Source organism: Lissotriton vulgaris, chromosome 1_1 (assembly GCF_964263255.1).
Source record: "Lissotriton vulgaris chromosome 1_1, aLisVul1.2, whole genome shotgun sequence".
In the NCBI taxonomy this organism is placed as follows: domain Eukaryota; kingdom Metazoa; phylum Chordata; class Amphibia; order Caudata; family Salamandridae; genus Lissotriton; species Lissotriton vulgaris.
The window spans coordinates 2,030,296,123-2,030,311,557 of NC_141685.1; the positions used below are offsets into that span (position 1 = coordinate 2,030,296,123).

A 15,435-nucleotide genomic window follows, 5' to 3' on the forward strand; every position below is an offset into this window, starting at 1 on the left:
TGTTGTCTGATTTAGAAAAAACTGCTGCATTTCTGAACACTGAAATGTTAGAAGGTAATTCAGACTATGACACTGTACTGTTACCAACATTATGCTCACAATTTTCATGAATAAATCTATTTCACCTAGAAATGTTTTTGAGTACCATCATTGGGAACATTGCCCTACACCACCTACAAGCAGTTCCCAAACATTTGCACAGAAATTTTCATATTCAGGGTTTAACACCACTGACCCAATCTCATATTATTATTATAAGGTTACACCAACATCAGCACTGAAAATTGTGTTGACAAACACCAAACAGTTTTTCTCTGTTTCCTTTATTGCCCAACTGTCTGAACAGGGTTTTGACCTATGGAAGGACACAATAGACTTAAAAACAGTCTGGGTTTCTAGAGACTGGCAAGTCCAGGGAACAGAAGCACTATTTAGAGCATGCCTCATTCCACAGCAGATGATATTTCTAAATGAAACTGTGCAACAAACATCCTGTCTTGGACTAGCCAAGAACAAGGACCTTAACACACCTCAGTTTACAACACCATCACAGAGGGAGGGTGGCAAAATTCTACTTCACAGGAAGGGGCAGCAATAGATGACATTTTACAGTACAATACATCAGACCCTAATTGGAAAGAATGGTTGGTTTAGACCTTAGACATGAACAGATGTCCGAGAAGATTCTGGGATACAACCAAAGGGTTTAGTATCCATAGGCCAGATCCATGTTATGGACAAAGAGAACACCTGGGGGTAGTGACATCCTACAGTGTTAGGAAGGTGTGCCTTGATTGGCTAGAAATCTCAACACTCACAGAAGTGAAACACTACATAGCCCTACTCTTACAAGACATGTATCTTAGGGATTTTTACTAGGTCCCAGGAAACACCATCAGAAACGCTTCATATATGCTGCCATTTATGCTGCCTACAATAATATCTGGAAATTATCTTAACAAGAGGCCACTGAGAGGATACTGGAAATAGACTATATTAACTTAAAAAAACCTCTAGTAGGGGTAGAAAATGGGTTAACAACTTTGTCCTCCAGAATACATTGTATCTTCTGTGATAGACATATTGGAACAGGATTTAGCCATAATACAACAAGGGGGATCTCAGTTACGTTCTATTATGGTATAAAGCTGGACACTGCAATCTTTGCGTGCAGGCTATGTGCCTTGGCGTTTTATAAATAGTACATCTCGGTTTTCTGAATATAATGTAACAGATAAACAGGTTGAAATGGCACAGAGGGGAGCAAAATATACCATGCTGTAGACTGAAAAACTGGACCCACTACCATTTACAGTAGCGGAATCTCCTTCTAAGGAAGTGGCTTATAAGTGGTCACATAACTCTACCGGTCACTACTTTTCAGTTTCAATATTGCCTTGAACAGAGGCAGGCGGGCAAATATGAAAAGATGGGTAAGGAATACATTAAGGAATCCTGGGAATCATCATATAGATTTCGATGCCAGAGTGGGGATCGAGAAGTGTTTCTAAGTGGTACAAACTGCAAGAACGCTTTGAGCGGTTCTGTCATGTGCCAGGACATTTCACTGCATAGAGTGTGTAATGGTTCGGTAGCGAATTTGTCTTGCCACATGAAAGGGACTCCAGCTGGTGTGATTACACCGGTATTCAATCAATTAATCATAGCATTTGTAAAGAGCACTACTTACAAGTGAGGGTGTCAAGGCGCTGGGGGAGGGGGTGGGAATGCTGCTACTGCTCGAAAAGCCAGGTCTGGAGGAGTCTTCTGAAGGTCAGCAAGTCTTGGGTCTGCCGTAGGTGTATGGAGAGGGTGTTCCAGGTCTTGGCAGTGAGGTGGGAGAGCGATCTGCAACTGGAGGTCGCTCTTGGAATGCAGGGGACTGTGTAGAGGGTGAGGCTGGGGGGTGGGGGTATAGAAGCAGAGTCGTCTGTTGAGGTATGCTGGTCCGGTGTTGAGGAGTGCCTTGTGGGTGAGGAGCTTGAAGGTCATCCTCTTGGTGACGGGGAACCAGTGCAGGTCTCTCAGGTGGGGTGTGATGTGGCTGTGGCAAATGATGCTGAGGATCAGGCGTGCAGAGGAGTTCTGAATGCGTTGAAGTCGTTTCAGGAGTTTGGCCGAGGCACCTGCAGAGAGGGCGCTTCCATAGTCCAGTCTTCTGCTGAGGGCCTGGATGACCGTTCTTCTACTTTCGGTGGGGATCCACTTGTAGATCTTGCGGAGCATGTGGAGAGTGTTGAAGCAGGAGGCAGAGACGGCGTTGACCTGCTTAGTCATGGAGAGGGTGGAGTCGAGGATGACCCCTAGGTTGGTGTCATTGTTATTCTCGAGGTGGAATTTCAGGTCCCAAAGGAGCATGTAGTCTGTGGAGGCGAGGGCGTGTTTGCTGACAAAGTAGGTGGTGGAGTCGCTGAACTGTGGTCGGGGTCCGAGGGGGTCTGTAGGAGAGGGTTCCTCTGAGGGTGGTGTTGGGGTGGATCTAGAAGTGCAGTGCTCAGCCCTGATGAGGGTGTCGTCGGTGTTGGTCGAGACTCCGAGTGTTCCTGTGTACAATGGCAATTCCTCCTCCGACTCCATTGGTGCAGTCCCTCTGGGTTATCTAATAGCCTTCCGGGATGGCAATGGCAATATAGGGTGCCAAGGGGGGTTCAGCCAGATCTCCGTCAGGAAGGCGACATCTGTGGAGGTTGAGGCGAGAAGGTCCCAGAGTTCAACGGCGTGTTTGCGGGTGCAGCGGGTGTTGAGTAGAATGCATCTGAGGTAGTTGGGTTCTTTCCTGGTCGGTTGCTTGGCGGGCCGGAAGCTGGTGAAGTTGCAGTTCCGGCAGGAGAAGGGTCCTTGGGTGCGCCTCCAGCGGCCAGGCATCAGGTGCGGGATTGTCCAGTGCTGAGTGCGTGGAGGGTGCAAGAGTCATAGCGGAGACGGGTGTCGTGGCGTTCGTGGGAGCCAGGGGTTCTGGCGCAGGGCGCGGTCCAGGCGTGGACGGGTGCAGACGGGCTTGCCAGGACATTTCACTGCATAGAGCGTGTAATGGTTCGGTAGCGAATTTGTCTTGCCACATGAAAAGGACTCCAGCTGACGTGATTACACAGGTATTCAAGCAGCTCTTGAATGGGAGTTACTTGATGATGGACGATCCCGGTTGCTGTCGGATGCTTCCGGGCATTGCCTAGCTGGTCACCGTGAACTCCAGGTTTACTTGCTGTATGCAAGTATTGTTTCCCCCAACAAGTAACGTCAGGGAGGCACGGTTATGGCCTTTGTTGAATGTTTCCTTTATACAATCTGATACTTTGGGCAGACTGAAAGCCATGCTTTTACAGAAAACAGTACCCTTAACCTCCACTCGATAGACCTTTGATCTTCAGATTGCAAGAACTTCGACTGAGATAAAGGCACTTATAGGTACAAATGGCCCCTTTCATTTTGCTGAAATGGTGGGTCGTATCTTTAACATGTCTGATACGAGTGGTATTGTACACCTATTTAAGACCATAGGGTCAGGATTTGTAATCACCTTACAGACAATCCTCTGAGTTATTCCAAACTTTATACAATCGGTATTTGGAAGCATTTTGGAGGTCTGCCTTTGATCCTACTATCAATAGCGGGAATCCTGATTGTCATTTATCTGCTACGCAATGGACGGCCCAATCACCAACGAGATGGCAAAAGCACTCCTGGAGCGCAACTACCATGAACGCATGGTACATCATCTGGACATACCTCGCCCGAGCGCCTCTTGGTTCCCATCTTTTAGACCAGACTGGATGGACTGCATCTTACCTCTTCTTCGATGCCTGTTTTGCAGTGAAGACTGCATGTTGGACCTCTGTCTGACACTTGCAACGGACATACCAGAGGACTTAAATACTTGACTAGAACCTCTGAGGGCCCATGCTCTGCAATGTCCCCAGCATATTCCATTATTGATTTCTGCATTCCTCGAGAATCCGCAGGTGGCTTTTACAAGTAGCTTGAGCGTCAGCTCCGCCACTGGGACCACGACCACCTAGGTATCTACTACAGCTCTGACTGCCTCTACGCACGCTATTGGCAGTACTGAATATCATCTGTGCTCCATTGACATACTCTTCAAGGTGTTACAAGGACCGTCCTCTGCAGCGGCAGGCAATAAAGATATTGTGTCTCCCAGCCAGGACACTTAATCTAGAATTGGCTCATCATGTGCTGAAATAGAATTCAGATTTCCATTCGGTTTCAAAACGCGACTAAACTTGGAACATTTCCTAAAAATGTACACTTCTTACCGGAAAGCATGGCCTTTTGTTGCTTGCAGAAGTTTGACTTGTATAAACAGACTCAATTAGAACTGCCGCTTAAAGTAACAATTCCAAACAACTGAATTTCTGAGTCTAATTCTTTTCTTCCTTTTTAGTGTTTTTACAATTGCTTTAAAGTTTTACAGAGCTCACTGACGTATTTTATGCACTGCTACCTAGTAAAGAGATTAGTTGCCTAACATTTTTACCATTATTGATTGTTCGGAAGAGGAGTGGGTGTTATGTGTCATAGGTAGCCTAATATAGGTCCGGGTAATATAATACAATGTCACCTACATTATCCCCCTTATACTACACAGTTAAGAGCCTTTAGGATTGAACCTTTACCTAGTTCCAGTCATGGGTGCAGAAGGAGGGTTTCTCCTGAGTCCAATAACTTCATCAATAGACTAACACAGTATGAATGAATATTCATAAGGGTTCTTGGAAACTAGGCAGGTGCTGCACTACCTACCCCACCACATCTACGCATAAGGTTTATCTCATACGTCATCCTCAAATCCAACAATGGCTAATACATGAGACAAGGGACAAAGGAGCCCTAAATACTTTCTGCATAAATTCAGCACATATTGCTAGACTTGGGCAGAGGGAACCAAGACTGCCTGCCCAACACACTGTCCAGAGACGCTGAGGCTCCTGCATGCGGACGCTCCAGCTGACAGTGGTCTGAACATCCCTGGACGGGCTCCTACATTCTCACACTTGAGGTAATGGGGTTCGACTAAATCCTAGAGGGTTTCTTGGCTTCACACCTACTCACATGCTAGGTATACTTGGGTACATCTAGATAGGCACCGTAGGAGTACGCATACTTTTATCCTGCATTTTATATTCATGTATTTATTCATGCTTATTGCAAGATGGTAGAACAGTACTATCCTTTTATATTCACTCTACTCCTAATCATATATCTCTGCTACTGTCTAATGGTTGTTGCAGCTCAAATATTCTACATGTGAATAACTACTGTTCAATAAATCCTTATTGAAACACCCAGACTGTTTATTCTGTGTAACTCGGAGACAAACTAAGTGAGCACGAGGGACTGAGCGTAAAGTAGTACATTGTTTCCATGATCCTGAGGGATCAGGGTTGTCATGTTCAGAGGTTGCCACAAACTATTCTCTCCCCAATAAGAGGAAATAATAGTGGCACTGTGAGCTAGCTTATGCAAACAAGCTAACAGTCAGTCTGCCACCAGACCCACAGTTTATGGTATCAGAATACGCATGTCCTGTATGTGTAATATAGGAACTACAAGACATCAGGATTGACTAAATTATGCAGCAAGAAAAGGAAAATTATGCGTATAAAGCAGCATATTTTGTGACAGTATTGTTTCATTATTTTGTCATTTCTTTTTTTTAACACATGTTGATGGTCTGGGCAAATAATTCACCTCATTTGTACCAGTTCAACAACCAAAAACAGAAATATGTAACTGAAAGACCAGATATAAGCATGTCACCATGTTTTTAGTAACTTGATTCATTTTCCCTAGAAACATCTTTTGGGTTAAAAGTCTGCAGATTATGCAGCTGATGATGATGGATTATGCGGCAAATGGAGCAAATTCATGATTATGTGACAATTTCGGAAAATCCATAATTATGCTAAAAAAAGTTGCTGCCGCAGAATTGTATGATCCCAGAGTCCGTGAATATACTTCTTTAAAGAATACCAGTCTCCTTTGCTACTCTTAAAACTAAAAGACACCAGTCTTAGCACAGGACTGATTTGTGTTCCATTTACTTTTGCCAATTGCCAGGCATGTGGATGTTTTTGCAGGATCGCATGAATTTCTTGAACAACCCCACATAGTGCAAAAGCACCAAGGTTAAAATAAGGTTACCCAGGAAATGGAAAAATATACCCAGTATCTGGCGCCATCTAGTGATGGGTACCGCATCATTGACCATTGCAGGCTTGCTTCCAAATGTGTATATGCATTTTGCAGAATGGATGGGTTTTACTTGGTGTCAGTGTACCTGCCACAACACTACTTCAGAAGCGACAGTTTAAATCAACCCACGTGAAAGTACTCTGAGACTCAGACAGTGCCACATCTCACAAGCAGATGGACAGTGGAGAACTCTAGAACAGTGTTTACCAAAGTATAGGTAGCGACCCACTGATGGGACATGGATCACGAAAGTCCAAGCAATAAATAAAGAAGCCTTTACATTCTTCAGTCACATCTGCTGCCCTTCAGAGACAGAGCTTATGTTAGGCTAGGTCTTCTAACAAATTGCTACTTTTGTTTTTCACATGGAGATTGGAGTGTGCAAACCTCTCTATGTAGTCAAGAGAAAGAAAAGTGAATTATGTGACAATCTTACTAGGATATGGGGAGTGTGAAAGAAAAGACTGTATGAAGTAATTTTTTTAACAACAAAATGTAAATACCTTTAAATGTACTATACACATGCAGTAGCTAGGAAAGCAAAAACGAAGCATTTTTTTGTAATTCTGAAATATAGTGGAAAGAGATTTTATTGAGATCAAAACAAATCAAGACACTAATTAGTGATGCACAAACCATATATTAACTGTAGGCAGATTTTGACATCATTTGTGTGCAACATAGTTTTAGGAGTTAAACTGGACATCTGTGTAAATGTAGTGGTCATTTCAATGGGATGTGCGGTCTCTGAAGGACTGTGCACTACCACATAATATTCTAGTTAGTTTAAAAACAATCATCTACCTCATGTCCATTAAATCTAGGCGGGTTTGAAAGTTTGCTTCACTAAAAACTGGTGTTAAAAGGTTTGGGGAGCACTGCGCTGTAAAAAGCACTGTGCAATCTTTAAAAGGAGGATACCTGACATGCCACTTGTAGTACTCTCTAAACGATGACCGTTTTGCCAGACAGAAATTTCCCAAGAGAGAGTGATCTTCCAGGTGAGCAGAGACCTTAACATTCTCCCACAAAGGCCCCGGCCATTTTAGGAGGCCTCACACATGTGGAACCCAAAATGGAGTTAATGCACACGAGCAATTCCACTCACAGACCTCACACTCAACCCTGAAATAATCTAACGTGCTTAAATACACCTTCATACATGTCCCATACGTATAGCAATAATAGACTTTTACAAGCTGGAAGCTAGCAGGCATCTTCTCAAGCAGGAATGCACGCATTCATGTCTGCACCTAGACTAGTTTATTATTGATTTCTTCATAGCCAAGTATGGCGTTCCACTTAAGGCTAAAAGAACTAAAAGATGCGTAATACACTACAGAGCTGTCACTTTATTTAAAATTTCCAGCATTAAAGGTTATGCCTTTTATTTACTAAACTCTGCAGTTTAACTTAATGTTTCCCAAACATTACTCAGAACTAAGCAGCTGCTGCAGGTCCTTAACAGACACACGCTGTCATCTATTTGCTATAAACGCCCCAATATCGTTTCTGGACATAAGTAACAGAAACATCACTTTTGATTATTATATATCTTCAAATTTAGGCCATTTTAGATTATTCAGGTTTGGTTGTGGGTATATATGTTCCACCATAAGGTCTTGTTATACTCATGGTTGGAAAGGACCATCGGTTTCATGGACTTCCCTCAGATGTCTGCCTTACTTTGTTGAACAAATTCTTGTTGGCCATAGGACTCTGCACACTTTACTCCTGCTAACAAGTGGTACAGTGGTTATCCTTTTCATACGACTCCCTACTATATGGTATTACAAGTACTCAGGGCCTGTAAATGAAATGAAACTAGTGTACGGCAGCACTCATTGTGCCACCCACTACAGTAGCCCTGTAAAACATGTCTCCAGGACTGCCAATGCTGCCTGCAATGCAGTTTTAAACTTCCATTTCGTCCGAGCAAAACCAACTTTTGCCAAGCCTAAATCTTAATTTTAATACTTATAAGTCAATCCTAAAGTAGGTCTTAAATCCCCACAGGGCAGGGTACATGGTATTTAAACAAGCATTTGCAATGCAATAGGTGTGATGAGAGGATTTTGAGTGTGAATTAAAGGTGTGTGACGTTACTTTGGGTGCGGTGAAGGCAGATGCTTGGAAAGAAGAGTTGAGTAAGGATGAGGAATTAAAGGAGGTCATTAAATTGTTGGAAGGAAATATGTCTCGTTCTCTAAAGAAACCTTGGTCAATGATTGCTGATGAGTTAGCTGTGGTGGATGGTTTGCTTATGAGAGGTACTAGGTTAGTCCCACCTGTTAATCTCAGAAGTGTTCTGGTGGACATGGCTCATGAAGGACACTTGGGCATTTCTAAGACGAAAGAACGCATACAAATGAATTTCTTGTGGCTAGGGATTGATTTGTTGGTGGAACGTACAGTTAGGGATTGCTCTTCTTGTCAGGCAAGTGATAAAGTTTTGAAAACTAGGTTTTCCCCAATGGTTTGTAGGAGGTTGCCTAGGTCCCCCTGGGATGAGATTGCAATTGATATTGTGGGGCCGTTACATGGTGAGCATCAAACTCCGTTTATGTTGGTTTTTTTGGACTTGTATTCAAGATGGGTGGAAGTTAGTTTGGTGAGGGAGATTACAAGTGATTCTGTTATTTCTTTCTTGGAGTCTGTCTTTAAGCGCGAGAGTTACCCGAACTCTATTCTTTCTGACAATGGGCCACAATTTTGTTCTGGGAAAGTTGAGGATTATCTCAGTAGGTGTGGTATAGTTCACAAGAGGATTTCTTTGTATCATCCTGAGGCAAATGGTGCTTTGGAGAGACTTAACAAGACTTTGAAGGAAAGCATTCAGTTGGCATGGGTTAACAATTTGGACTGGAGAAGGGAGTTACAGAACAGAATTTCTGCTTATCGATTCTCTCCACACTCAACTACAGGAAAGACTCCGTTTGAACTCTTCAAGGGTAGGGCGCCAAATACTTGTTTATGTCCTGCCTGGATGGCAGCAGACAAGGGTGTAAAAAATAATGATGTGGGTGCATGGAGAGAAAGGGAATTGAAACTACAGAGGCAAAGGAAGATTTATGTAGATAGGAGGAACTCTGCAAAAGAATCTAAATTCAAGGTGGGGGAAGAGGTAAAGATTAGGGCTCCAGTGGGTTGTCAAAATTGGTCAAAGTTTTTTGTTCCTAGAACCATTGTAAAGATTTTCAAAAATGCTGTAAAGACGGAGGATGGTCGTATCTGGAACAATAGTTGTGTTTCTCATTTTGGGGGAAAAGGGAAATGTGAAGATAATATTGTTGTTCCAGATTTGTATACAGATTCTTCTCGTAAGTGTGAGAGTACGCAGGCCTCCTGTTCACTTGCGTGATTACGTGTAGGAACCCTTTCTATTGTTTCTTCATATGTTTCTGTTGCTTATTTTATTGCTGGACATGTAAACCTGTTTAGTGTTTAAGAGGGAGAAGTGTGATGACCTGTCTCTGTGTGGTGGTCTGGTTCCATGCTAGAACTTAGAGCTTGGAACCATCTGTCACCAATGTTCATCTAATGTGAAAGTTCCATATTTGTCAGTTGTTAGCTGACTGTTGGTTGGGGCTGAATAAATACTACATATCAACCTTATCCTGGATGAATCCTACTTTGTTACAATAGGTCTTGTATGTATGCGAGTTTTTGACATTGGCATTGTAAATGACAATGCCTTTTATTTATGTTTTGGGTTTTAAAACAAATAAAAGCCATTGTCATTTACAATACTAATAGCTTAAACTTTCTTAAATGCAAGACCTATTGCATTGCAATAAAGGGCCTTCTCGACAGTTTGTTCGATTGTAAATATCAGAGGAAGAGACGGGCCTGCGACGTCTTCAAAGTAGTGAAGATGTGTAAGTCTTGTACCTTACACAGACACAAAGTGTGAAGTGAGAGTTAGATATGATCTGAGCTATAAACACAAAGAAAACCCTCCAACACCGTTCGCTCTGTGATTACACTGTCGCGGCTCAGGAAGAAGAGCAGGAGGTGGGCTATTTCCACCCTCTCCGTGATTAGAGTGTGCAGTGTGGGATTGTGTATTGTCATTGCTATCTTTGGCCTAATAAAAGACACTCCAGCTGTAGTAGGGTCCTGGCTTCACCTCCTGGTGCATGGTGGGCTGTGCTTAATGGCAGGCATGGAGGGAGGGAGTAATGGTGTCGGCTGCAGCTCCGACCTCGTGCAGTGCCCCTGCTATTACTAGTGAGCGAGATGCACTGAGGTGGTGGTATTGGTAGTACTGTAATGTAAGCCAAACTTATATAGCGCACTGTCACCCCACTGGTATCCTGGTGCTGAGATTAACATGCATTCCACTGTGCGTATGTCCAACCATACACAATGAAAATAGTTAGAACTGAAGCTACGTTACACTATTCCCTAGGGAAAAGCCAAGTTTTCAGCTTTTTTTCCAAAGTGCAGCAAGTTCTTGGTCTCTCTAAGATCGATCAGGAGTTCATTCCACAACCGCGAAGCTGCAGAGCTTTCCTAACAGTGTCTAGCTGTCACCTGACCCCTGATGGGCACCCCTGTGGTGAGATGTGTACTGCTCACAGACAGTGGACAAAAGGCCCTGGGAGTGAAGTGGGGATAGGAGACTCCTCCCTTGACAGGATGGCCGACCTGGAGGGCTGTGCCCAGCCACTTCCAGTGCTTGACATAATGCCTATCTTTTCAATGGCAAATACAGCTCACACCTAGGCCTGCCTCCCGTGTGTTATAACCTATTATCAAGCCATAGCCAACCTTCTCTCAAATGCCAACTCAGAAATTCTTTCCCCTCACTCAAGTATTGATGCAATGTGCCTGTCTGGGCTGAACCCAGACAAGGCTGATCCTTCATTTCCAGCATCACCATACAAACGCTCTAAGAATGAGTCTTAAACAGAAAAAAAACTCACCCATAAACTCATTTGAAGAATCCTTCTTATTAGATCTAGTGAAAAATCTACTTAAGCTTGGTGTAAATTCATACGTCATGGAACAGGAGCTGTGTATGCGATTCTATTTTTCTTTTGCGATTTCAGCAGATAATCTAGACCTTGTGCTAATTTGGTCTTTGGATAGGTGATGCTCTTAAAATGTTAAATTAAAAATGCTTACTTGAAGCTCAGCAACATTGCCTAATACTTCTGCCATCTTCCTTTGAAGGTTATCCACATCCACAGCACACTGAGTATTCTATTAAAAGTAACAAAACGTTAAACATAAAACAACAAGCTAGTAACCATAAACATTTCTCTCAATGCAAACAAAAGAAATGTAAATGTAACTTTTATTTCTTGCAAACACAACAAATGAAGCTTAAAATACAATTGTTTAACAAGAACATAACATACTGACCTTCAAACAAAAATAAGCTTGCTTCGAGGCAGGATTAGGGAACAAATATGCACATATTTCAATGAACCTAATATTCTAAAATAGAAGCATGTACAAGGACTATGGAGTACTGCCAACCAGACACCTTCATAGGTGCAACCACTGACCATGACAACCCTGAATACTCATGGATCGTGGAAAACAGTACAGCACTTTTCCCTCAGTCACGTGTGCCTCCTTATTCTCAGAAAGTACACAAGAGGGCAATCAGGACGTTTTCAATAAGTACTTTTGGTCCAGAATCAGTCTTGTGTAAACATATTTGCTGTGACGATCAGGAGACAGAAGCATACGAAAGAAATCGCAAGTACTAATATGGTGCATAGTATATACATTTCTATCATACAGCTAAAAAGACGAACATGTGCAGTTCAGATAAAAAAGTAGCCTTTGCATAATCCTATGATGTGCCCTAAGCAATTTGCCTAAAAGTACATAACCTCGATATGTAGGTGTAGCACGTATATGTGTGTAGATATATCTGTAGGTATCTGGCCAAGGATCCCCTAGGGATGAACCAGCCACTTCACCTGATGGTTGAGAATGAAGGACCTCTTCTCTGCTTCAAGGAAGACACTCCGCAAGAGATGTCAGACCGCTGCGTGTCGAAGATTCAGCATGCAATACCCCGTGTCAGTGTGGAAGGAATTCTCTAATTTGGAAGGGGTTATAAGGGTCTTGTATACTTGAATGGTCACTCATGGGTTTCTTCTAGAACCGATATGTTTTGAAAACAGTCATGAATGTTTTGAAAACAATCAAATGTTTTTCCAAACAAATGCGATCACGCACAGCTGGCTATTGGCCAAGGATGAAAAAAAATGGTGACCCTTACACAGAGTAAATATTCTGTGCCTAAGGACATGTTTATGTATGTCAGGTACAGGGATTAGGATAGAATACTAAGAGCCTGGTGTTGAAGAGACAGGAGAAAGCTACTAGGCAAAAGGTCACCTGTTTCAGAACAGTTATTGTTGTGTGGATGGGACAATGTGTTTAAAAAGGGGTATACATGACAGGACTAGCCTAAAGGGTACAACACCAGCAGTTTCTACTAGTTGACGCCAATTGACTAGACTGCAGCTCTGACATGGTAGATGTATGTTCACTCTCCTCCTCTGCCTTTTTTGTGTATGACTTCCTTACAAATTGAAGTTGGTTTAGAGATGTGTGCTGTGTGCCAGGCATACTGATCTCAGGGCCTATGTCAGTAATAACCCATCTTCGTTCAAGCAGGCATGCACGGTTACAGACAAGCCTTGCTACAGAGGTCCGTAAACTGCTCTTCTGTCAATGCCATTGGCCTCATCAAATAGAAGATTAGTAGTTTCATGTATTTAAGCAGCTGCAGCAGCAGTAGGCATGAACTACAACAGCCCTCCCCTCATGAGAGCGCTCAGATCACAGAGTGCACACACTGAAACATACTGAATCGTCAGTTCCATTTCTGGTATTCAACCAGGCGCTTTGTTGCTGTATCATGGGTCCATATTGGATTCCAGTCCAGTAGGCAAGGACAGAAGCCTGCCGAGTTCTGCACTGGTTGCATGTTTTCCAAACTCAGGGCATGTGTATGAACATTGCACCTGGACACTTGTGGAATGTAGCTTGTGGTACTTCGGCCTGCTCCTAACACCACCACATTTTGGTCAGAGTTTGAATAGGAAGCATTTGGCCCAGGAACCAGATATCCACTGAGAAACAATATTTCAGCTCTAGAACAGAAACTGGCATCCTAATGGTGGTATCAGATACTCCCTCCACTATTTGTGGTGTATCGTGCTCTCCTTTGGTAGAAATCCAGATTTCAGAATGTGCTTAGAGCCTCGTTTATTTTAGAATCTAAGAATGACCTGAACCCCAATTGGACTCCCACTAATTTGAATGAAGGAACGCGTGTGACACAAATTTTGCTCTGAACAAATTAACTTTAACAAAGTAGCTAGACTGTCAGTTTCTATGAGAATCTATAGCTGCTCCCTGCCACATGAGAGGGTTTCAAATGTCGGGGCTAAGCAGGGTGCATTCTTCCTTTAGAGGATAGACTGAGTTTTCTTTTTTAGTTTTTGCCTCAATGAGGCTGCAACCGGCATCTTGAGGATATTCCCAAAACAACAGTGATATGAAGACTACTTGCATGTTGAGAATGGAAAAATAAATTACCTTTAACATGCTTCAAGGCTAATACGTCCCTTGCTCACCTTAATAGCAAGGGTTAAGTAACCTCCAGGAAAAATAATGAATCTCCAGGCAGTGGAAAAGATGAAATCCTAGCACCAGCTCAGGGGCCTCCTTCACCCCTACCCCTTCCTTCCCCCACCCGCTCCTTCCGACTGTGCGTAATTTTTTAAGGTCTAGCCTAGCGTAGCAGCGCATGTGCTGCACGCTTCGAAAGGTATGTAGTACGGAGTGGAAGCTTTGTGGAAGCTCCGCCCACCCTCCGCCCATCTTTTTCCTTGGCTTATGTCTTTGTCTTCCATAAATGCTGTCTTCCGATTCATTTTGAGGCTTGTTAGTCCCTCCTTATGATGGCTATGTCGTCATTTGTCACCTCCCACAGCTACTGGCTCCTTTACTTCGTGTTCCAGGGTACGTGGACTGTGAGTACTACTTTGTTGCCCTCTTCTCCCCCCTTCCTCTTTCCGCACTCACGTTGCCCATGCCTTCTCCCGCCACCGGAACTCCCGTTGTCCATGTCGTGCCACCACCTTAACTCCCATTGTCCGTGATGCAATATGCAATTGGTCTTGCGTATATGCAAGTCCTATATCATCTACGCCTGGAGAGCTCTTTCGGGGTCAGTGAGGCAGTGCCCGGGACTGGGGACGGCTGATGTAACGTGATGAACCACTGATTAGAAGGAACAGCGATGGGGGCAAATGGAGTGGTGCTGCTGGGGCACAGGAGTAAATGGGGTGGTCTTGCTGTGGCACAGGAGTAAACGGAGTGGTAATGCTGTGGCACAGGAGTAAACGGGTGATGTTGCTGTGGCACAGGAGTAAACAGGATGGTATTTCTGAAGTGAAAAATTAAAATGTGGTGCTGAGAGAAACAGCAAGGGGGTATTGCAAACAAACAGTTACATTGAGTTTGCAGGACCGAGTTTGGGGGTCGGTGAGGGGGTCTTGCCTAGAAGTGAAGAGGTTGAGTGACTCAGAGGCGGTGGGACTGGGTGCAATAAACAGAGCCAGGGGTGGTGATCGGCATGACAGCTGCTGTGAGGCTGCTTAGGGGGCAGGGCTTGGAGCAGGGATACCCTGGGAGATGGGGCAAGTATGGCACACTGGTCTTTGAGACTGCCAGGGCCGAGGAGAAGTGTCTGGGTGCACGACTGGCACAGCTGTGAAGGGGAAAGCAGCACAGCTGGGGGTTAGGACACATTGCCTTTGGAAATTCCCACTGCTGGGCGAGGGAGACTACGGCCGAGCTTGAGTAACCCCAGGTTTCTCTGCACAGTCCTTCACACCAGTCCAGGTAGCAGAGGCGACAAGCACAGATAAGCCCCGGGAAACCCTCAGACAGCGTGAATGAATGAGTGAAATCAATCATATAGAGCTCACTAAGGACCAAAGCCATCTCTTGGTGCCCAGAAAACTGTATCCTCTGGTGTGCAGGCTGGTTCGGAGTGGGAGGGTGGGGGGTGGGTGTCGGAGGAGATAGGAAAGTACATTGTAGTTAATGACCGAGTAAATATATCTAAAAACAAATCCTAAAATGTGCAAATATGGAGTTGCATACCTAAATATGTAGTGCGTTTACTTCTATTTTAATGTCAACATGATTTAACATTTTATTGTGTAACCACAACCCCCTCGT

At 43.8% G+C, this 15,435-nt stretch overlaps 1 protein-coding gene across 2 annotated transcripts in view; it reads right to left on the reverse strand.

Annotated features, from left to right (window-relative positions):
• The window catches only part of IRAG2 (inositol 1,4,5-triphosphate receptor associated 2), a 1,414,859-nt gene that overhangs the window by 846,250 nt on the left and 553,174 nt on the right, over positions 1 to 15,435 (reverse strand). For both annotated transcript variants that reach the window (XM_086920312.1, XM_086920307.1), the window contains exon 9: positions 11,341 to 11,418. In XM_086920312.1, the coding sequence (XP_086776438.1) occupies positions 11,341 to 11,418 (78 nt within the window). The remainder of the gene's footprint in view (positions 1 to 11,340; positions 11,419 to 15,435) is intronic.